The sequence below is a fragment of the Syngnathus leptorhynchus genome, chromosome 17 (assembly GCF_054491065.1).
Source record: "Syngnathus leptorhynchus isolate UIUO chromosome 17, UIUO_Slep, whole genome shotgun sequence".
Lineage (NCBI taxonomy): Eukaryota > Metazoa > Chordata > Actinopteri > Syngnathiformes > Syngnathidae > Syngnathus > Syngnathus leptorhynchus.
In genome coordinates this window covers 1,948,360-1,970,250 of record NC_141211.1, presented here as the reverse complement: position 1 = coordinate 1,970,250, position 21,891 = coordinate 1,948,360, and the positions used below count along the sequence as shown (strand labels likewise).

The window sequence follows — 21,891 nt, the reverse complement described above, 5'->3', positions numbered from 1 at the left end:
ATCACGAGCAGGATATGATTCAAATGAGCCCGCTGTCGTACGTTTTCAAATGTGGTTTACAAATCGTAAAGAATGACCCGAATGGACGTCATTACTTGAGATGCGGACGTCACCGAGATGTTGCATTTTGAATAGGAATGATCACAATCAGTAAATAAACGGAGGCGTTCCTCAGTGGCCGTCGCCGCTTTCGACGCTATGAAGCTCACCTCCTTATTCGTAACAATTGCAATCCAATTACACTTGTTTATTTGACGTCTAAATCACCAGATCGTGCATGTGAAGTGTATTTTGGTTGAAACGTGAGAACTTTCCTGCTGAAAGCAACTTGCGCTTATGTTTACATGTTTTTTTGCAAAGAGTATTTAAGTGTCCGACAGCCTCAAACGCAACACTAGCTAGCTGTCCTCCATGCATCCATTCCTGTCTGTGGTACCTGCTGACTGCTGAACTTAGCTAGCAGCCTTACCTTAGGAGGCACTTCTTTCCTGGAATAAAAACATGAACGAACGTCCGGGAAAAAAATGATTTGAACTAGTTTTTCTCCCGATATGTGAACCCTAATCGAGGAAGAGATGGGGACCGTCTGTTGGGCTGCACCTTCTTAGTTGTTACGGCGTTTTGCTGGGTCCATTTTGCGTGTAATTGGAAGTGGAAAAGACAAAGAAAAGAGCTTTCCAATAGCTAGAATGGTTTGGGCCTAAAAAGAAGACAAGAGGTAAGGATGCCGAATGTTCTCAAACTATGTGTTTTACTCTTGGACTGATCGCAGTTGTTGTGCGACGTTTGTAGCGAGCGTTAATAAAAGTGGCTGCGGAAATGTTAGATGTTTGGCGAGCTTGTTAGCCGTTAGCTTCGCTCCCCTCCCAACTACCAGCGAATGGGGCTTAGCCAGCTTTATGCTCATGCCAATCTGCAGGTATGGATGGAAGTAGCACTTAGCATCTGCTAAATATTGCTGAAGGATATGAATAAATCTTGCTGTGATAGTACAATATTACAATATTACCTAGCTGGCTTATTTTGTTGTTGTTGCAAAAGAGCATTTTTTATTTTAATCAAACTTCCTATCTCAATGTCAAATGATAACTTGAATTTTAAGTCAGAATTTCCTCTTACGGGAAACCAGAGGGGCAAAAAACAAAACGTAAATAAATGCTTTCAATAAATACTTTACGACCTCTGGGTAAGACAAGCTGGAAATCACCCAAAACTTTTTTCCCCCCCATATCTTGCCTCCCTGTCTGTTTTGTTTCATATTAATCACTGGTTCTGAACCTTTTTAACACCATCTTAAAAATTACTGGCCAACATTTAAATGCAATAACGTAGTAGATCTAAGTGTTCATATCAATGATTGTTTACTTATTTACCCTGACTGTCCTGAGATCTCTATGTAATTATAGTTTCAGACTGTAAAAAGTAATGCAGTGTGTGCAGAGTTTCAGGACTGAATTTGAGAGGGGGAGAAAGCTGCATCTACTGGGTATTGTTAATCGATTAATCCATTGAATAATTGTATAAAATCTTATTTTGCTCGGAAGTCTATTTACCAGGAACCTATAAGGGAGGGGAGGGAGTTATACATCTTTCCAAGTTCAAATGGATTGGCTGTCACACCAATTAAATGAGTACTGCCTTTTCTTGGCCACTGTCCTCCTCTGAGCTCATCTGTACGGCACTAATAATCAGCATCCTATGAATACGATACAGAACATATGACTGTGAGTACTGTTGTATTTTCTGTCTACACGTGAGCTGCACCGTTTGTGTTCCGCTTGTTGCCTAAAAGGTTCTATAGCACCACATCATAGCTACTGTATATTAAAATTAAGGTATGTTTCTTTTGAGGAGGAAAAAATATTCTTCAAAATGTCCACCCCTATTATCAATGTCAACAAGACAAATAGAGACAAGGGTGGCCGACCTGTTTATCTCGGTTGACACATCCTGGTTGGGTGTGTTTGGGGAGGGGGTTGGGTGTTTTTGTTCATTAACTCTTATGGGTTTTGCACAACTAATATTATCCACTGTCATGTAACCCGGTTAACAACAAAAAAATAAAAAATAAAGATCACTTATGGTGACAGTTACACTACAGAATGAAATCAGTTACATTATCTAGTTCAAGTTACCATTTAATCTGATATTATGTGGCTAGTAAAATTAAAGCTTGAAGGCATAGAACTGTCCCCCGTCCCTCCCTTGCTCAGCTAAATATTCAATGACATTTGCCTTTATTATGCTTACATAACCAAAGCTGCGGGTAAAGTCGTCGTCGTTTGTTTCGGCTCCAACCTTTTACCCAAACAGTGTGATTATTGTGACTTCTCAAGACTCCAGTCAAAATGCCTCTAATCTTATATCAAGTCAGCATTTCTTCCACCTCTGACAAATTCCGCTTTCAGTTTAAACGAAGGCTTTCCACAAAGGATATCTCTCTCTGCCAGTTGGATCGATTCCGCTCTAATCAGACCACAGCATCACATCATGACACATCAGTGCTTGGTATATCAGCAAAATGCAAATCAACCTTTCCTCAACAGCTTGTGTCAATTGGTTATTTATCGTCTCGTATCGGAGTGCTTGTTGTGGCGCGTCGGTCGGCGTATTTATAGCTTCACTAGTAAGCCGTATGTTTTGTGTGTTTCTATTTGTAGCGAGGCTGACTAACATCGGGACAATAAATATATAGGAAACTACCTCAGAGTTGTGATAACAGCTTCGCTATTTGTGTGCTTTCTGACACAGTTGGATAAGAAGGTCAACACACACACACACACACACACACACACACACACACACACACACACACACACACACACACACACACACACACACAAATATGGTTTTGCAAAATGGAGAAGCTTGAGTGACGCATGTTCTTTGGAAAGGTTTGGAAGATAATTGAGGCTTATGTGTCATGTTCCACTAACAGTCATGTCACAATGCGTCGCCGGAAGAATGTGTCGTTTGTGTAATAGCGAGGCGAAAGGCCTCTTGAAATTGGAGTGCTCGCTGACACGATTTTACTCGTGGCAGCTTGTGTCGACATTGTTACGTTTTGAATATTGTGTTTTCGAAGCAGCGCTATAGATTTCGATGTACGTTGTGTGATATTGTACAATTAAAAACACACTTTAGCCTCTTTGACTTAACTCTGTAAATTGCAGCGCCGTAGGAATTGCCTTTAAAGTACAGAACGAGAAAACTGCTTAGGTTTAATAATATAGGTAAATCTACTTATTCAAGCAATTTACATCACAGTGGGTAAGAAAATATAATCAAATGCCCATTGCTCATTTGGTTGAAAAACGACCTTCCAACATCTGGATGACTTATGTACTGATGTCCTTAGTTAGCATTGTAATGCAAAGCAGCGCCGTAAACACTTGTGGGCTCCCTGTGCTTCGCATAATGCAATACCTGCTGAGACAGTGCGGTGCCTTTGCTTGCATGAATGAACGTGTGTAATCTGTTTATTGCGCCTGCCAAATTATGATTTGTTTGGATTGACGCCAATTAGAATCTTACATACTATTTAGTTGAGCTAAATCAAAAGTAAAGAAAACGCGAGAAGCGAATTCATACATGGACCGGCAATTACCGCGACTCACGCAATCACACAGATAGTCAACCAACATTCGTCCTTTTAAAGCCATACACACACATAGTCACAGATACTTCAGTAGAACGAACAGAGGGTGACCCCCAAGTAGACAAAAATAATATTTGGCTTATTCAAAACGGTCTCCTTGTTATACCTAGCCAGAATAAAATGTGCAGTCCTTCAGCCAAAACATTTGAACTATTTCGAAGATGGCCTCTCTCCTGAGGAAATGTTATTACATCACATCGGTCTGGGCAACGTATCCATGCTGCATTTACAATGAGTTTTTCTCATCTTGGCCGCACGTGGTCTTGTCCCCGTTCCTCGGCAAACAGCTGTTGATACGAGGCAGGCCCGCGGCTATTGAACGGACACTCCTGTAGAATGCACACGCTCAGCAGGTTTGTTTCAACACTGCCAGGGGTGCAAACACAGCTACCTACACACAAACGCAGTTGGATCATTGCTTCAAGCAGCTTATGACAATTTTTTTTTTTTTTTTAAACGAGTGTCCTCCTCGGGTTCTTTGTAATCTATAGTATCACCAATTAGTTTAGTCTAGTCTCTGTCATTTAGTTTGTTCTAGATAACATATTGTCTTCAGTTAAAATGATCTACTCGTTTCATGTATGCCTTTTTCGATATGGCTGTACGTGGCATATACTGTATAATTGATGTGCTCAAAATAACTGACCACTTAATCCAAGCATGACCTTTAAATGGAGCGAGGGGGGGAAGCTACCCTGTGGAGGGGTTGCCGCAGTTGCTTCCAAGAAAAAAAGATGCGGTAGTCTTGACTAATTTGCATCCGTTTCTGATTGTGTGCAGACGCTAGATTTTGGCAAGATTTGCCAGTTATTTTTTACTCCGAGGGCTTTCCAGTACGGTCGGCATCATTTCTTGTAACCTTCTTCCCTTTTTTGATTTGACGATAACATTTTTCCATAGGCTTTCAAAACATTTACTGTACAGATTAAATATTGAGTTGTCAGTTGAACATCCTTTTCATCCATATATAAGTGAGTTTATAGTATTAAATTATAAGAACCATAGATGTAAAAACATTGAAACATTCTCTCCAAAATTTCCCCAAAAACTCCACTCAAGTGAATTTTTTTCTTCTTCTTATGGGCTTGAATGGATTAATAGAGTTTCAGTTCATTTCAGTGGGGAAAATTGATTTGATCTACAAGTAAAATACATCAAGGTATCGTTGTACGTCATTTGGCAGAGGGTTGTATTGTGGGCCCATAAAACAAGTCTTCTGTGTTCATATAAGCTTTAACAACATTCCATTTATTTACCAGTGTGTTCCCAGAGAAATGTCACAAGTGTTTTGTGGTTCAGATTTTTTTTTTGGGGGGGGGGGGTCGTTGTTGTTATGCAGATGAAAACGTTGCGACATGAGATGATAACACATTTGTCACTCGGTGTCATCACCCCAGTGTAGCTGATGAAAACCTTGTGCGTTTGTTACCAACAGAAATAGCCGCACTGTGCCTTTAAGAGGCTGTAGCAGCGCTTCACGTGTGCTGGGGCACAGTTGGGGGGAGGGACACGGGGACGGGAGGGAGCTTGTTGACGGAAAGACAGGCCCTGGTTGGCTCGCCTGCTTGGGAGGAGTGACATCACATGGAGGAGAAGCCTTGTGGTGTAAAATAACATGTCCTTCTATGGCGCAAGGCAGAATGTTACATTTTCAGGGTGTGAGGTGAGCAAATTTGCACTCATGATCCATATCCCATTAAGGCTTTTATTCTCAGCCCGGTAATTATCCAAAGTGTTGCTCGGAACAAGGAACAATTATCATTGCTCGGCAATGATGAATTATCATTGCATGATAATTCATCATTGCTCTTGATTGCACACTGATGGCAACACGTTTTCTCGAATGGAAACGTTTGTATTCCAGTTGATAGCATGGTATCAAATCACTATCAAGGATAGGACAACTCTAGAGCAAAAATAATCAACATAATATTAGATGCAACAATCATCAGAATAATAAAATGTCCTGAAGGGGACCTATAAATAAATTCAGTCGCTTACAGCTAGGCCTCCAGTTTAAACAGAAGCTTGTATGAAAAGCACACCAAATAAACTATCCGTCCCATAATAAAAGGAGCGGCTTGACGTAACAAAACCTGTTTTCATTGCTTACTTTTTTATCTGCCGTGTTGACAGTGCATAGAGAGCACCTGAGATTCTTATCATGCTTTGCCCAGACTCTACCATGCAAAATAACATATAGTGCAGGGCAGTATCTTGTCAACGGGCGCTTCATTCAGGGGAGTTGGAACATCAAATTTGGATTATGAGCTGACTCTGCACAGGTGTACTCTTTCTTTCCTCCATCCATTTTCTGCTTCTGCCAGTTTGTCCAACCAATACTGTCCTAATCTCTCTCCCCCTCACTCTCTTTCGCTTCCCTTCTTGTGCTCCACACACAAGCGTAACCACACTAAACTGCACACACACAGAAACCAAAAGCTGCGCCGGCTCCAGAAGCCTCACGTCTAACGCGAACACCCCCGCGTTTGCCATTTTGGTACGTCCCGAGACGAGCAGTCACCTCCTCTATCCCAAGTCAGATTTGTCTCCACTCTAAGGAAATACGGCGTACCTCTAAAAGGTGTAAAAGTGTCATGCAAAAAAAGTTCTTGATGGACGGCGGATACAGATGAAGAGGTAAAGGAGCGTTGAATGACGAGGGAGGGAGGGAGAGAGGGAGGGTGACGCACACTTTGCTGGCCGACAAGCCATGACAGGACTACTTGTGAATCGCCGGTGAACTCTCTCCTCCTCCCAATGTCTCAGTGCTTTGGGCCATGGCCTTTCAAGCAGGGTAAGATATTTTCAATTCAAATTTGCGCTTGTCACCTGAGAATATTTAAAAGTGAAGCTTTTTGAAGTGCTCCGATGCTGTCTTCACAGAGCTGATATATAGCCATCATTGGGCATCCTTTTTTTTTTTTTATTTTTAATTTTTTTTTTTCCTGTGGAAAATATTTTTTTTTTACTCTTGTACAAGATGTGCCCTGGCTCTTATGCTGCGAGTTGGCCTATGACAGATGAGCTGATTAATTTAGGAACAGAGCGAACTGGCTTTTCAGCTCACCAGACTTTGACCTTTTCAACACACCACAGAGTGATTACAATAAAATGGAGCTGGCCACTTATGTAATGAATTCAACTCAACAGATTCTGCTCATCCATTCATTTTCTCCTTTTTTTCTTGACAGATGTGCTCCATTTACTCTTAAAATGACAGAAATACTGACATCCTGGAAGATATGCCTGTCTATAAATTGGGGATGTCGCACAAAAAAATGACGCGTCCTTGTCATGGACAAACATTTTGCACGTGTTTACACACACAGCACTTGTCCCAGCAATCTTTGAGCGTGAGACGGCGGGGTACACCCCAAACTGGTCGCCAGCCAATCGCAGGGCGGCACACATTCACACTCACAATCACACCTCCCAACAATAACAAATTTAGCAGTCAATTGGCTTACCGTGCATGTCTTTGAAACTTAAGTTTTATGATTGGCATGAAAACATTCTTCAACTGGCTTTATAAGAATATAGAAAGTAACTTATATCAAAGCGCTAACGGCACCTCTTCTTATGAAATCCATGTATTACTTCTAAATCCAAACCTGCAGCAGTATTGTTTCAGCTTTCAACTTGAACTATTTAACTCAATGTAACTATTAAAAGCCTCCACACAGAGCAGCTTTCCCAATGGACATGAGCAGTGTTTACAAAGTATTGTTGCCTTGGGGTGTTTGCCACATTGAGCCTTAAATGTGACTTTGACAGGCTTATTCATTGAGTCTTAAATGTGACTTTGACAGGCTTTTTCACAGCTACACGATGTATCGGCGTACTCACGGCAGCTTCGGTGGTGCAGTCGAGAACGAAGCCAGCAGCAGTTCAATTTTTCCTTGTTTTTTCTTTATCCTCTATCAGATATTTGTTTAAAGCGCAAGGTGGGTGGGGCTTAGGTTACTGTTGCATCAGTGAAAGTGTATTTCTTTCATAATATATGCCCTTCATCTTTCTTCCGTTATTCTCATTGGTAGCGTCCATTTTGTTCCGCCTCTTATCGTGCCATGTGCTGTTTGCACAGCCTGACCTGTCACAGTGTCAATTTCTTTTTTTAATTTTGAAAGCCAACACGCCAAGAAGTGGCATTAACGTTCCCACATTTTTGAGTTAAACACAGTTTTCGCCTTGTGCTATTGCTTCCAGGGAGTCCGTAATGGCAGAATTATATATTAAATTACGCAGAAATGTTCATCTTAAATGACTCACTTGAGCTAATTATGTTGTGCCTCATTTTGCTTTCGTCAAGTAGAACCATGTGCTCTCTTTCACATAAAACAAGCACTGCCAGTACCTCAAATTTAAAAGAATGCTCTGGGAAGCAGATATTTTATGACTGCATCGAAGGAGTGAATCAGTCACTCGAAAACTTAATTTCCAACTAAAACGTCAAGTAGTCACTGAAACTAGAAGGTTACAGGAAACTTTACAGGGAATAACTAAATTACGGCATTGGCAGTGATGTCGAAATACTGCGCCGTAAAATCCTAGGCACAGTTAGAATATGTATAAAAGACTCTTGTGGTGCACAAGTACGAGAAAATATAGTCATGCCCATTTGTGATAGATAACTGCGGTGTGTTGATGATGTGGATCTCGGGATAGCTAAAAGCATTCCCATTTACACCCATAAAGGCACCACTAATTAGGTGTGACAAACACATCCCCGTAGTATTTCTGGGCTTTGTTTGCACGAAGACTATTTAGCGATAGTAAATCTGCGGACTGCCGAGCCAATGACGTAAAATGCCCTGTTAAAAGTATTGAATTGTGAAATCGGGAATCTTACGGATGAACACGCACGTAAGAAGTCAAGATATAATTTTCCGTGAGCCCTCATTTGTCTGATTCGTTCAAAAGTCGATTGGGTTTCTTTTCGGACATGTTAAATATCAGACCTTTGCTTTTGACTTCCTCACTTGAAACGACTCGAAAAGCCATCTGCTTCCTATCCCCTCGACAGCAGCAATTCAAGTAATCCCAGCTTGCCGCGTTAATAATGAGGAGGCGGTCGCCCGAGTGCTCTCTGTCAACAGACGTCAAATCTTTGTTGCTCTTGGCTGAGCAGAAGGCACTGAGGATTAAAACCGAGAGGTGACACGCCTGGCTTGATGTTGTGCTTGTCTTGTTTCGGAGTTGACTGTTGGACAAGCTCGTGGATGAGCATTGAGCTTTGTGTAACAGCTCCTTGACTTCTCTCTGCTCCAAATTGACACGCGCAAACACACTTTAGTACTTTAAGCCCCCACTTCCCTTCTGTTTGGATTACCCACGCTATAGTCCGAAGCTCGTGACATGTGCACGTGTTTGTTGTCACTCCGTTTTTTGGCAAAGGGCTTTTTTTAGTTTGTGTTTGGCATCAGCGACAGTATCTGCCATTGTTATGTCAATAGAGTGCTGGGCAGCGACCAAATTATATCTGCTCTGCAAATTAGATCGAACCTTTGGAAAATGCGCTTGCGACGGCACTTTGCTTACAAGGACGCGGCACTAATTAAGGTCCATTGTGGTTTTGTGACCCTGTTTTAATTGTCGGGGAAAGTTGCCTTTACGTTACTCGCTGTTAATTCGTAAGCACAAAACAATGGCTAACATTGATTCCCTTCCTCTTATTTAACGTTCCAAAATGGCGTCTGGTAGCTTTCAATGGTCTCCCATCTAGTCAAGGGACTTGTTTGCAGTCAATGTAGGCTATGCAGTGTCTAGCCGAGCCTAAGCTTATTAGAGACGACTTTCGATTCTCACCGCTGATGCTCGTGCAGCATTAGCCTACTGTCCTTTATCGACTTTGCCGTAACTGTGTAACTGTCATTTAAAAGTTTGAGAACACAAGCACTTGAATCCACAGCCATGACGCATGATCATATTTACCGACTTGTGTCGTTTGTGCTTCCAGCAACATGAACCGTGAGGACCGGAATGTGCTCCGAATGAAAGAAAGAGAAAGGAGAAATCAAGAAATCCAGCAGGGAGGAGGCGAGGCGTTTACAGCAAATTCTCCCCTTTTCCCCGAACCTTACAAAGTGGTAAGATCCTTTTCTTGACACTTGTTCAGAAAGATGACGCCAGGGCGGAAAAGCTTATTTCTACTCAACACGTTCGCTTGACATGCAACATTTATCTCACAACTCCGCTCAGAGCTAACGTAAATGTGTTTCTGTTATTCTTTGTCAACCGTGTTCTGGTCAGTGGGACACGTTTCAACAAGTTTCACTGACATGACATGATTGACAGTCACTTGTAATGAAGAGGCTCTAAAAATGTCACCGTGGAATCAGTGAGGAGGAGTCACAAAAATTTGACACATCCCTCTAACCTTTTTTTTTTAACTTCCTGTTGTGTGCGTCATACAATTATAATAGCTATTGTACTGTAGGTTTATAAACTCTAAATTGTCCATAGTTGTGACTACAAATGTAAAAAGTTTTTCAGATATCCGTCACGCAATTGTTTGCTTCCAGTCCCAGTACATTTTGTGCCCCGCCCCACCTAACATTGCATTGTGGGACTTGAAGTGTTTGCTCCATAGTAACTGGCCAAGTCAGTCGATGAAAATATTTGCTTCAAATGAATTATCAATGGTGCAAATACAGCCATGTCACAAAAGCATGTGACTTTCCAAACACTTTCATATTTGCATAATATAATAAAAGCCATGATGCACACAACAGTCCTCAAGACATCAAAGTGCCATCTGAGATATGAGCTGGTAAGTCTCCAGACATAATACACCCCGAAGCCCATAGTAAACAATATTACCCAACACTGACAGTCAAAACCGCAATCGGTTGACTAGTAGCATTGCAATTGGTGAGTTCAGGAATTTCTGCCAAGTAATGCTTGTGTCCTACCTGTAACGAGACTCCTTGTATACTTCAGTCGTGTGTTTATGGTGAGACAGAAGCGCCCGTTCTTACAATAAGCAAAAAAATAAAAACATGGCTGAGGGGAACATTTTTAAAACTGGAACCAGAGCGCTGGATCAGCGGGAGGGCATTTCCAAAACAGCTCACGCCTTGATTTGTATTGAAAAATCTGCGGGGTGCCCCCAAGGGGGGCTATAACCCAAGAGGTGGTATGTTACACTTCCTGCCAGATTGTCAGCTTCCAATACAAAACATTCTTTGGACTTAACACCCCAGGTTAGGCGGCCCGCTCGTGAAATAGTAGAGTGAAACACAACACACATCCTCATCCCATGACCTCCTCGAGCCATAGATGTTGGGCCAGCCTGCTCCGGCCCAGGCCGCACGACACTAAAGAAGATTTGCGCTTCCCGCATTGATCTAATCTTTGCCACTAACCGGATTTGTGTGAAGCTAAGTAGCCCCCCCACCCCACCCCCAGAGCTCGAGCAAGTCGTTCGGGCAACGGTGAGGAATGTGAAAGGCGACCAGAGGTGAGTGACAGCTGAGTGTTTTAGCCCCCGAGAAAGTGAAAAGGGGCGGGGGGGGGACATTGCCACAGTTGACATCTTCAGCCTTCGCTTGTGAGACAGCAATGACATGCTAAACACAAATCGACATGTAATAAGCCAACTGTTTAAGACGGGGTATTTGTTTTCTGTCTTAACGGTGGGTTTCTCTGGTCTCCTGCTTGTCTGCGTCTTACGTAAGCGTTGCTGCATGACTTTTTTTTTTTTTTTTTTTCCCCTCTCTCTCTCCCTGTCATGCTCCACTAAGTGGAGGTGTGCTGTGGTGCATTTATAGACGTGTGCACATCAGTGCCTCTGAGGCCTTACACATGTACAACAGCAGACGGCTGTGATAAAACCAAACTTGAAAGAGAATGAAGAAATTGGGCATTTAGGGTTCATATCCATTCGTTTTATTGTTCTTTTGTATCAAGTTTGTTGCATAATCTCACATTCATGTTTTGGTCATAATCTGGCTGTGCACTATGCAAATGAACATGGTTTCAGGTCATTTGAATCAGGGCTGATTTAAGTGTTGTTTTTTGTTGTTGTACAGGATGCAAGATGGACTTAATTGGGCAGACTTGTATAAAAAAAAAAAAAAAAAAAACTAAATCACACAGTTAGCTGAGAGTTTAACAACTACACTCTCCAAAGTCTGAAAACGACTCCCTCATGGTTTGTCACGTATCATTTGCCCTAGGTAAAACCTGTTGAAAATCATTCTTAAGGCCCTAAAGAAGTTCAAATTGCTCACACTAGCAGGGGGTAGTCAAGTCAATGTTATGACCGAGCGAGCGATTTCCTGCCTCAGATAGCTGCTTGTGTTTCCTCTGTGTAAATCTGTCGAACAAAATTGTGGTCTGAGGCTGGATGTGAAACTGGATACTCGCCCCCTAAACGGTGGCATCCGAGCTGTTAGCAGGTTGGCATTAACCTTTGGCCACAGTGGAAGCTTTTACATCTGGCTTTGATCGATACACTGGACAAAACTAGAAAGTGGAACTACTCTGACAAATACAGTTTATCCACAAAGGTTCCTTGAGTGAGTGTAGAGGCCGTAGCTACTTGCTTTGCTGTTGATGCTGCGTTGTCACTATGTGGCTGAGGAGACAATGTCCATGCATTTTGAGTACTTTGACCGGAAGTGTAAACTTGTGCTCTTCTTTGTTGTTGAGTCCAACTGATGCATTCAGTGCTGTGTGGTTTCCCACACAACTCAAACCAATGCAAAGGAAATTAGCCATTGTGCAATTTCCTGTTACGTGTTATGTGCTTTTCGTGATTACTTTTTTTTTTTTTAATGATGGGTCACATAGCAAAATTGACATTGCTGACCTCATTGGTTGTATAAGTTATACAGTATTAAAAGAATAATAATTGTCAAATGTCTGATTTTAAAATGTTTCTTGTTTATGCAGCATCAAAGCTGTAATGTCAAATTGGAGCTGGTCCAAATTGCTAAAATTCCATCACGTCAGATTTTGGTTTGTAGTCCTTTTAGTGGGGATCAAGGGACGAACATCCATGCTGACTAAATACTCTCTTCTCCTTGTTTTCTCCACCACTGTCCTCTGCCCCACTTCTTCCTTTTCTATTTTTTTTTTTTGGTCTCCTACTCCAGTCCAGCAAAGAAGATAAACTGTCCAGCCGTATTCAGAGCATGCTGGGCAATTACGACGAGATGAAAGAACCAATTGGCGAGGCACTTCCGAAGCTCAACGCCAAACCCTCCAACAGCTCGTCTTCCTCCGAGGAGAAATCTGGCGCGCCTTTGTTTGGCGAGAACCAGCGAGGAGGTGGCAGCAGTCAGAGCAGTAAGTGGACTCCCGTGGGCCCGGCCGCAGCTGCCTCCTCATCCCAGTCTCAGAAACGCTCGGCGCTGCAAAGCGGTCACAGTAGTCAGCGGGGCGGCGGCAGTAGCGGCGGCAGCAGCGGTAGCCAAAGACACAGCGAAAAGAAGTCAAGTAAACACAGCGCTAGCTCAGAGCACTCCAAGTCGCACACGTCCAGTCCAGCCAAGGGCGGCGGCAACGGCCACTCGCGGAGCTCTTTAGCCGCCGAGCAGCATCACAGCAAGGAGCGCTACCGGTCCAAGTCGCCGCGAGACCGAGAGGCCAACTGGGACTCGCCCTCTCGGGTTCACACCTCTTTCCCAAGCGGACAGCACTCGAGTCAGGCTTTCCCCCCGTCGCTCATGTCTAAACCGGGCTCCATGCTCCAAAAGCCCACGGCCTATGTTAGGCCTATGGACGGACAGGAGACAACAGAAGCCAAGAGCTCGCAAGCGGAAAGCTACAGCGGACAGTCGCACAGCAGCACCATGGGGGAGATGAAGCCCAATGGCAAGGCCTCGCTCACCAAGCTCAAGATCCCCTCACAGCCTGTAGAGGTACGGTGCCGCCACGCATATTGGCATATTTCTTCAAATAGAATGCCATACCGCGGTTTGACCACCATCTCCCCCCCCCCCCAGTAATGTCATTATATTACTCCCACGCACATTAAACAGATAAGTGAGGTTGCTAACATAAAGAGGAGCACCTACAGAGTTTCAGATAAATGAAAGTGTCAAGACTATATAAGATGCTATTGACGTTTTGATTTAGCGCCCCAGTCGACTCTGCGACGGGCACGTCCCCGTTGATGTTCAGTCCAATGACTTTGGAAATACTTTATAAGCGACTATCTCAGCTTGTCGTACAGTCATTTATGACTCAAAGTTAACCTTTGGGCTTGTTTGTGTTTCTGTCTTTAGGGATCTGGGGATTCCAACTGTGTTGATGAGATTCTAAAGGTATGTACATATGTACATGTTATTTTTTCTACTGAGAGGACAGACCTAGAGTGTTGGCGGTTGAAGAGAAAAGTTTCGCAATGCACACACCATATGGCTCATTTGCACATTTTTCCCTCTGTATGTGTGTGTGTGTTTTCTCTCTGTCAGGAAATGACTCAGTCCTGGCCCCCTCCATTGACAGCAATCCACACCCCCTGCAAGACAGAGCCCTCCAAGTTTCCGTTCCCCACCAAGGTCGGCATTGCCCCGCAGCTGACTTTTATTCAATGTGTCTCGATTAACTTTTATACGGTTAAATCATTTTTATGCTTTGGGGTCTGTCTTGTTTCAAATAACACATGCAAGCACAACCTCTGGCTGCTCTGCAACAAGCACATTATATTGATAAGACAAGTTTGAAACACTTGGCTCTCGAGTGAACGTTCACAGATTTGACTGAAAAATGGCAAAGGATGAAGGACTTATTCAAAAGGCCATAAAAAAATAATACAGAATGTTTTGTTTTTTTGCCACCCACAGGATTCTCACTCTTTCTCAAGTGGACAGAGTGAGTAATAACACACAATTCAGCACAAATCACTTTAAGTTGGGGTTTTATCTTGATAAATCCATACCTTGCTAATAAAGACGACTCTTTCTACTCTACAGAGCGCGGCAGTTCTTCCAAAAGCTCAAGCAGCCACCAGTCGAAAGCTTGTGATGATCAGCCAACGTATGTAGTCACTCTTTGCTCCTTCGCCTCCATTCTCAGCGTGACCGACACGTGTATTCGGAGCGCACCCTAACCTGAGCATATCATTCTTGTCCATTAGTATGCTGGAAGATGACCTCAAACTCAGCAGCAGCGAGGACAGCGATGGCGAGCAGGACTCTGCCAAGAATGCCTCACGAAACACATCGGCAAGGTTCGAGCCCTGTGGCGCAACATGAAATCTCGTAATCAGTACAATAACATATTTAATCTGCACTTTTATGACTTATTTCATGTCTGAACTCAGCTTGCGTGTTTCAGCCACAATAAAAAGTCTTTTTTTTTCTCGAACTCCACGGCAGCCATAACAGCGAAGGAGCCGAGCAGTCGAGAGACGATTCGAGTAGCCACAGTGGCTCCGAGAGCAGCTCAGGTTCGGACAGTGAGAGCGAGAGCAGCACGACTGACAGCGAGGCCAACGAGCCCCTGCGGCCCGCTTCTCCCGAGGTAATGACCTAGGAAATTGAACGGGAATACAAGTGCTCCCCAATTTGACCACGCGACCACAATTTGTACATAAGTTGGAAGTCCATCACTCACCGACACTAATACAGCAATAAAGCCATCGCTCATGTTGACGTACTCCTCGTTGCAGCCTGAACAAGTCATGGCCAACAAGTGGCAGCTGGACAACTGGTTCAAGAAGGCAGCCCCGCCGTCGCCACAGGATAACAACAATGTTCAAACCAAGAGCAAAAAAGAGGGCAGAGATAACAGCTCAGGGCGGGGCTACAGTAGCCAAGGAGGGGGATCCAAAGATTCCTCGGCACCGGCCCCGAGTCGAGACCTTCGGGCGGCACAAAAGGGCGGCGAGAGTGGCCGTGGCCGGCAGAAGTCTCCAGCCCAGAGTGAGAGCAGCACGGGGAACCGGAGGCCCATAGGGAAAAAGCAACCTAAAAAGTCTGAAAAGCCCCCGGTAGTAGAGGAGCCCAAAGGAGGTCTGAGGGTGGAAAGCGAGCCAGCGCCCGAGATCCCCCCTCATCGACCCAAAGCGGCCACAAAGGGTTCTCGCAAGCCCAGCATCAAAAAGGAACCCAAATCCTCGCCGCGGCCCAGCGCGGCGGCCGCCGCCGCCGCTGCTGCAGCTGACAAGCGCAAGGCCAAAACCAGCTCCAAGTCCACTCGCGAGAAGTCCCGCGAGTTCGTCGACACGGACTCCTCGTCGTCGGACTCGGAAGGCAACGACAGCATCCCGTCGTCCTCGCAGACTCCAAAGTACACAGAAAGCATCAGGACGCCCGTGTGCGTGTTCTCGCCCATGGAGGAGAAGGAGCTGCTGTCGCCACTCAGCGACCCCGAGGAGCGCTACACCTCCAGGCAACCCCCGCAAGTTTTGATTGTCAAAATAGGTCAGTTGAAATGTATTGACACCTATTCATAGAAACCCACATTCTCTATTTCTCTCTAGAAGTGAATTGAAACATGTTTTCCTCATCTTTTATAGATCTCAGCTTGCTTTCGAGGATCCCCGGCCGGCCGTACAAAGAGCCCGCAGAGATAAAAGTGGAGCGGGATGACTCCCAAGACAGAGACAGCAAAGACTTCAGCAAGCAAAGCTCAGAAAAGAGCTCAATCAAGGCCAAGAGGAAGCACAAGGTTTGGGACGTTGTCAACTGTTCTACTTGAGCTCTGTTGTGGTTTATTATTTGTGTCATCTTTAGCGAGCAATCTTTATATCTTTTTTTTCTTCTCTCTCCCTAGAATGACGACGAGGGAGCCAAGACAGACAGCAAGAGGTGCAAGCTGGAGGAAAAGTCTCAATCGCATCATAAAAGCAGCAGTAAAGAGTACGTGTTTTTAATGGAAGCTGCGCTATTTCATTTTTAAAGAGGCTTTTGCAATTAGTTTGAAAGTGAACCCGATAAACTTGTACTCATCGTAAAGTCACGGAATAAAAAACAATAATGAGTTGGTTTTTTTTGTTGTTTTGGGTTTTTTTTAGTCTAGGGGCTGCATCTTTTAGAACTGCATTGTGCTTTTGTAGGTTGCCCATTCCTCTCATAAATACATTTTTCATCCCATCAGGTCAAAGCGGTCTTTGGAGAAGAAGGAGGATCCGGTGCCCTCGCCGTCCATGGCGGGCCTCCAGCGGACGCCGAAAGCCGAGCACCCCGGTCGGAAAAGGACGGTCAGCCAGTCTTCCACGTCGCTCTCCAGCGGGGCGGGCAGCGGCAAAGAAGGAGGCCACAGCACTAAGAGCACCTCCGCCTCCAAGCACAGAAAAGGCGAGGACAAGGGACGCAGTACTCGAGACGGCAAGGTGGGTGCAAGCATCATCTCTGTGACCTTTCAAGCTTAGTGGCTAATACTCAGCATCGTGAGGGGATTTGAATATCAAACCACTCAAAGATACTTTTGCGGCAACTATCCATCCAGTCCAGCCCGCCTCCTCTCGTCACTCCATTTTATCCATGGCTTCAAACGTTAGGCCCGTCCGTCTCCCCTCAAACTTGATCTTCTCTCTCAGGAGAAATCCTCAAAGGGCTGCGATAACCAGCTGGCCGTGCCGCCGCTCTCCAGCGAGGGCTCCAAGTCGCAAAGATCCAAGCTGCCGTTTGAGGACAGGTGAGAGAGAAAATGATTCTTGTCTTCATTTAGTTGTCGGACATGCTACCGAAGCGGTTATTCTTAATGCTTAAAGAGACGCCTTTGAAAACTGAAATGTGTTTTTTTGTTCCAGGGCCCATTCAGCAGATCATTATTTACAAGAGGCCAAGAAACTTAAACATAATGCTGATGCACTGGTAAGAGCAAAAAATAAATATGGCTGTATGTAACCGAATGCTTGACTATTCTGTTTCATTTTTAGCTGGATCGTTTTGAGAAGGCCATTTACTACCTGGACGCCGTGGTGTCGTTCATCGAGTGCGGCAACGCCCTCGAAAAGAGCGCCCAGGAGGCCAAGTCTCCTTTTCCCATGTATGCCGAAACAGTGGAACTTATCAAGTAAGGCCAAAGTCAACATTTTGGTATTGACGTTGAAATTGTGTGTCATACGAGCGTGTTTTTGGTTGTACGCTCAGGTACACCATGAAGTTAAAAAGCTACATGGCCCCTGATGCCACTCCAGCAGACAAGAGGGTAGCCGTTCTTTGGTGAGTATTCTGACGACAAGTCATGTTTCATACTAAATGCGAGAAGGCTCGCTCTCGAACAGGCAGAGAATTAAAGAGTTCACACTTTATGGGTGGGCGGGGACTCTAATTATGTTTAGCAACAATACTGTAGTCAAATTTCCATATTATGTGTCCTCGAAGAGTCATTCCAGCATAATTATTGTGTTGCTTGCTTTTGTATACTGAGCATTGATCCCCTTTTCTTCCCAGCCTACGATGTCAATCTCTGCTCCACTTGCGCTTATTCAAGCTGAGGAAAGACAGCGCTCTTAAATACTCCAAAACACTTACAGAGCAACTTAAGGTACTTCTCGCCTCTTACCGCTTAAAACCTACAAATGAGCATTTCCAGTAAATCCACCGAATGAATTGTTGTTGTTCCTCCTCCCCCCCCGAGCAGAACTCTCTGAGTAACACCCAGGCTCCCTCTCCTGGAATGGGGAAGTAAGTCCATATCAACGTCTACGCAGTTGCATTCAAGTTAAAAAAAAAAAAGAAAACATTTTTCAGTGGGCAGCTGGTACATTTGACCTAATCCTATGATGTATTTGTCTTTTTCTTCATATGCAGCAAGGCAGCGGGCATGCCTTCTCCAGTGTCGCCAAAGCTGTCGCCGGGCACGGCGGGCGGCTACTCGTCCGTCAGCAGCAGCAGCAGCAGCAGTGCCGCCGGCTCTTCGGTAACGATACCTCAGCGCATCCACCAGATGGCCGCCAGCTATGTGCAGGTCACCTCCAACTTTCTGTATGCCACTGAGGTGTGGGACCAGGCGGAGCAGCTGGCCAAGGAGCAGAAAGGTACGCCACCATTTTTTTTTTTTTGCAAATAGAAACAAATGAATGAACATCCTCTGAGAAAGGGGATAGGTGAATTGGGGGGCCTGTATTAGATAAGGCTCAGGCCGAATTAAATGTAGCTCCTCCCCTCACTTTGAGGTCCTTGGCACTAAGATGCCACAAGATGGCGCCAAAGCAATAGTTTTATATTACTTAAGGCTTTGGCCTGACTAGAACCGTGAAGTTTTTGGCAATTAAAGAAGAATAAGTTAAAAAAAAAAAAAAAAAAAATCCTTATTTTGCTTCTGGCTTTACCCTAAAATGGACTTGTCTCTCCTTGTTCATCCTCAGACTTCTTCCAGGAGTTGGACAAAGTGATGGGTCCTCTCATTTTCAACACGAGCAGCATGACCGACCTGGTGCGTTACACCCGACAGGGCCTGCACTGGCTGCGACTGGACGCTAAGCTGGTTCCCTAACGAGGATTCTGGCTTTTGAACCCCACCCTCTATCCCTGCACGCTGCTCTCCCACCCACCCACACACAGCCACACCTCAGCGCTACGCACACAGTCCACCTCTGATCACACACACGCAGGTGACGATGAACTTGTCAAGCATATCGCCGAGTGTGTGTGTGCGTATTTTTTTTTATCTGCACCAGCTCGCCAAAAACTGAGCAAACTAAAACCATCCTGGGGAAAAAGCAACACGCCAAGCTCTTCACATATCTAGATAGTACAAACAGATGAACATGATTTTGATTATTTTTCTAATCTATTCGTCCCTGAAGCGCTCAGTGATCTATTTATTTATTCCCCGCGCCTCAATCGATAGGCTACTTTGGCTTTTATTCTTGTTTTTTTCCAATTGTTTCGCCCCCCACCAAAGTACCTCGCACGAAACACCAAAGGTGCTTTAAATTTTTTAAAATGAAGGTTTTCTCTTTGTTTTTTGTGCCTTCAATGTGATTACAGGAAACCAAGCAGTCCGCTCCGCTCTCTTCGTTTCTATTTTTGCTATGTTTCTCACCTTTTTTAAATTTTAGCCCGATTGCTGTTTTGTGGTTTTAAGGTTTTGAGCTTCAAACTCCGCTTCCCTGCATCGGTTAGATAGAAAAAAAAAAATTTGCTATCCAATTGTGCAAACCTCATCCGTGTAAATGGCCTTTTTAGTCTGCCAGTCTTCTTAAAACGACACCAGTAGCAATTTGGCGCCGCTTGAAGCCAAGGAAGTTATTCTCCGTAGCCGTTGCGAAATATCCTCGAGGAAAGTCACTTCCATACAGTATTGTTTGCTCAGAGTTTATTTTTATGAGTCACAGCAGGGAGTGTTTGAAGTGGTGTCCATGAACACAATGCAGTTATTACATTAAGGTTTATCGAAGGCACGTCCTGGTGGGACACACCAATCTGGCATCTGACAAGGAAAGAAGACAAGCAAATGAGTTAGTTGTTTTGCATTTAGAGCAGAATGCAGAGTATATATTTCAAATATGTAGAATTTATTTATATATGCAGATGGATTCCTCCTTTCTAATAAATGGCTTTTAAAACTATTTGACAGGTTTTGACAATAGAATGCAATGTAGGTGTAATCCAAGTGTAACTGAACTTGTTCAAACAAAATGAGAAAATAACATCTAGGAATACTACAAGGGAGGATTGAGCGTTAGATTTGATAAACAACACAGTTGCAAGGGGCAATGTTAGAAAATGTCAGCGCCAATTGAATAAAACCAAGATTACTTCCGTCTAGTTGTGCTTTCCAACTTATTTTTCAGCTTCAGAGTAGCTTTTTTTTTTTTCTTCCCGTTGTTGTCATCCTTTACCGACTTAATGGCCGGACTGTTTTTGGTTTTATTTCAAGTTGCAAAAGAAAAAAAAAAAGAATTATTTTTCAATCTATGCAGATTTTTTTTTATATACTGTATATGACAAGGATGTAAGGAGACTTTTTAAAAATATGATTCACAGGCTTTTTTTCTTTCTTCCAAAAACTCAAATGTCCAATGCCTTTTTTTGCAATGTAGTTTTCTGGTTTTTAGTACGTTTCTGTATATATTTTATAACAAAAGAAAAACAAACAAAAAACAGATGGTTTGTGCCAATCTGTACCTAAAGCTGGAGGCCACTTTTTTCTCATTGGAAAATCCTCTGTGAGTTGTCTTTTTTTTTTTTTTTCGATTGCCATGCCAGCCAATGTGTTCATACACTGGTACAATTTGTAAGTACAAATGTATACGCTGAAGGGTCGCTTGTAACCTTTTTTTAATTTATTTTTTCTGATCCCCTTTTTTTGCTTCTAACATTTGATGCAACAAGATGTAAATGTATCAGGGGATGTGGTTGTTCATGATGAGATTTCATTGTAAGTAGTAATTAATATTAATGAATCCAGGGTATGGTTTTTTTTCTCAATAGGAAGATGTTAACATTTGCATGTTTCTATTTAAATGTATAAAGTGTACATAGGATTTTTCTCTAAGGTTGCATTTCTACTACAGGAGGAATTTTTATTGAACGTATCGTTGTAAATATATTTGTGAGATCCTTTTATGCACATTTTCCCCCTTTTCTCCCTTTCCCTTTTTCTTTGGAACTGTACAGATGGCACCCAAGTCTCTTAACAGTCCAGGGGTAGGGACACTTCTTTTTGTACCAGGCGGCTCATTTCACTAAATTTGTGTGTGTGGGGGGGGTGTTAACAAAGAAATGTTTATTATATACTAAGAGCATTTTTAAAATTGCACGGCGGCACGCAGATTCCCCACCTCTGCTCTAATCTTTTATGTGCTTGTCTCTTCACCACCATGTCATCATTTTGTCTCCCCTGAATTTTTGTCCCGTCATTGTCCATCCTACAGGGGATTTGATGTACAGTCTTCCGTCAATCTGAAAGTATTTCCTACCCTTTATATGAACAATTGGTCACATGAGTCTTTTAAGAAAAAAAAAAGGTTTCTGAAAAACTGTAGCAGTTTATATACAGTCTCTTGTATACTTTTAAAAGCCTCAACAAGCAGCCTACACTATGTACCATAGTCTAAATTGGCTTAGTTTTCAAGATGAAATAGATGCTATTATACAATGGATGCAATACGATTGAAAGGTACTTGTGGCGTTTGAGCTTCAAACTTTTAGGTCATGTAATTTAAAGAGCATTCTTGTGAAGTGAGTATTAATTGTGTGACTAATGAGAGTCTGTTCTGAATATTCTTTGTATTTTTGTCGTATTGAGAATAAAATATATATGTATATGACTGAGGTGTGATTGCTTTAAAAAGTGTAAATTGATTATATTAGGGGTCCTTG

The 21,891-nt window shown here is 43.4% G+C and overlaps 1 protein-coding gene across 2 annotated transcripts; it reads left to right on the top strand.

Moving 5' to 3' along the window:
• Positions 1–389: 389 nt before the first annotated feature.
• Positions 390–21,839, top strand: aff4 (AF4/FMR2 family, member 4). Of its 2 annotated transcripts, none has more exons than XM_085936717.1 (21): positions 390–718; positions 9,618–9,747; positions 12,760–13,527; positions 13,894–13,932; positions 14,083–14,169; positions 14,455–14,482; positions 14,584–14,647; positions 14,748–14,840; positions 14,989–15,133; positions 15,282–16,035; positions 16,131–16,282; positions 16,388–16,473; positions 16,712–16,946; positions 17,154–17,251; positions 17,367–17,430; positions 17,496–17,632; positions 17,710–17,781; positions 18,013–18,106; positions 18,203–18,246; positions 18,373–18,599; positions 18,930–21,839. In XM_085936717.1, exons 2-21 carry the CDS (start codon positions 9,622–9,624, stop codon positions 19,055–19,057), a joined length of 3,441 nt encoding a protein of 1,146 aa, XP_085792843.1. In that variant the 5' UTR covers positions 390–718; positions 9,618–9,621; the 3' UTR covers positions 19,058–21,839. The 2 variants fall into 2 exon arrangements, with proteins under 2 accessions (XP_085792843.1, XP_085792842.1); XM_085936716.1 differs by lacking the exon at positions 390–718 and adding an exon at positions 5,186–6,455.
• The last annotated feature ends 52 nt before the right edge of the window (positions 21,840–21,891 follow it).

Excerpts from the sequence above, each read along its gene's own strand:
- aff4 (XM_085936716.1), top strand. Across the intron at positions 16,036-16,130 it reads AGTTTTGATTGTCAAAATAG|ATCTCAGCTTGCTTTCGAGG; the intron begins GTCAGTTGAAAT and ends CATCTTTTATAG. Across the intron at positions 17,252-17,366 it reads AAGCTGCCGTTTGAGGACAG|GGCCCATTCAGCAGATCATT; the intron begins GTGAGAGAGAAA and ends TTTTTGTTCCAG.